This window comes from Helianthus annuus, chromosome 13 (genome assembly GCF_002127325.2).
Source record: "Helianthus annuus cultivar XRQ/B chromosome 13, HanXRQr2.0-SUNRISE, whole genome shotgun sequence".
Lineage (NCBI taxonomy): Eukaryota > Viridiplantae > Streptophyta > Magnoliopsida > Asterales > Asteraceae > Helianthus > Helianthus annuus.
The window spans coordinates 87,792,934-87,794,588 of NC_035445.2; the positions used below are offsets into that span (position 1 = coordinate 87,792,934).

General features: G+C 38.2%; 1 protein-coding gene across 1 annotated transcript; it reads left to right on the plus strand.

The window, feature by feature from the left end:
• Positions 1 to 247: 247 nt before the first annotated feature.
• On the plus strand, positions 248 to 1,096 carry LOC110901214 (glutathione S-transferase T3-like). Its single transcript, XM_022148055.1, has 2 exons — positions 248 to 461; positions 600 to 1,096. The coding sequence occupies exons 1-2, from the start codon at positions 248 to 250 to the stop codon at positions 1,094 to 1,096; spliced, it is 711 nt and encodes a 236-aa protein (XP_022003747.1).
• Positions 1,097 to 1,655: the final 559 nt, after the last annotated feature.

The window sequence follows — 1,655 nt, forward strand, 5'->3', positions numbered from 1 at the left end:
AAAAAAATAAAAATTAAATTAAAAGTTGGATTTTCGGATATCCGATTCACTATCCGAATCCGTATCCGAAATTTCGGATATCCGGAATCTGGTATCCGAAAATTTCGGATATCCGAAATTCGGATATCCGAATTTTCGGATATCCGGTTTTGAACACCCCTAGTTACAAACTTCTCCTCATCCCACCACTCAACTGATGCCCCCATATTTCGGGTATTATTCTCAACCCCCATTTTTTCCGTCAAACATGCCACCACCAAACATACCCGTTACCCAAGACACAAGCGAAACCGAATACGTTCCCGAAACCCAGGTCGAATCCTCTTCTATAAAAAAAAGAAGTAATAAAAAGAAGGATGAGACCGAAAAACGTACCCCTAAGAAGTTTGAATTTTGGTCGCCTAAGGAAGAGTTCGAGTTGGCAAAAGCATGGCTCGACGTGTCGGAGGACAAGATTGTTGGTAATATTTTTAATGCTTTTGTAAATAATATTTTTTTATTCTTTAATAAATAAAACTTTTTTAATGATTTTGTAAATAAATTTTTTAATGCTTTTGTAAATTATATTTTTTTATGCTCTTGTAAATATTTTTTTTTAGGAGACGACCAAGACATAAAGGTATTTTGGGGTCGTATACGCGAGAAGTTTTTCGCCGCAATGGGTCGTGGCGTGTATCGAACCGCCGACTCTTTTTTGGGAAAGTGGGGTGCTATGATGACGAAGGTTAGCAACTTCAACAACATATACAATAACCTCGTCAATAACACTCGAAGGAGAAGTGGTGCGAGCGACGTCGATGTCTTGACAGAAGCCCATAACGACTATAGAATGCACCATGGGCATATGTTTACGTTGGTAACCACATGGGAACTTCTTCGCAAATCTCCAAAGTGGCATCTTGTGCCACCGTTCGACCCAACCCGCCCTAGATCCAAACAGTCCAAATCGACATCCACCACCGAACCATCTGGGTCCGATGCTCGGATAATAATTAATCAAAACGAGGATGCTGACGAGTTTGAAGAACCACAACAACAAGAGCTGCCTCGTCCAACTGGTAGGGATAAAAGTAAAGGCAAGGCATGTGGAAAGTAGGGGTGAGCAAATTAACCACCATAACCGATAACCGAACCATAACCGACATAACCGAACCACTAATAACCGATAACCAGTATAACCAATGGTTATGGTTATGAAACTTTGTATAACCGCTCAATCGGTTATGGTTATGGTTATGAAGCTTTGGTTAACCGGTATAACCGAAACCAAACCGAACTTGTGATGTTAACTTTACATAATGGATTTGTGTTTTACAAAACCATATAGAGGGTTTTTAGTAAGATAAAAATATGTTAGTAACAAAATGATCTTGATGCAGATGTTATTTATTTTGATAAAGAACTAAGGTGTTATGGCCATAATTGTTTTTGTTTGAGAATTACCTTATTAAAAAGAACCCTAAATCGGTAGTTTAACAAAAAGTTTAGTCTCCCTTATCTTATAAAATAGGCTCAAGCTAAGTTCAAATTGTGCACAACCCTATTTATTTTAAACCTTGCTTGGTTACTTAACCGAAATTAACCAAAACCGAACCATAACCGACTTCATAACCGATTAACCGTAACCGAAGTTTGGTTATGGTTATGGTTACCAA

Coding starts and splice junctions, on each gene's coding strand:
- LOC110901214 (XM_022148055.1), top strand. CDS start 248: ATGCCACCACCAAACATACCCGTTACCCAAGACACAAGCGAAACCGAA. Junction 462..599: donor GTCGGAGGACAAGATTGTTG/GTAATATTTTTA, acceptor ATTTTTTTTTAG/GAGACGACCAAGACATAAAG.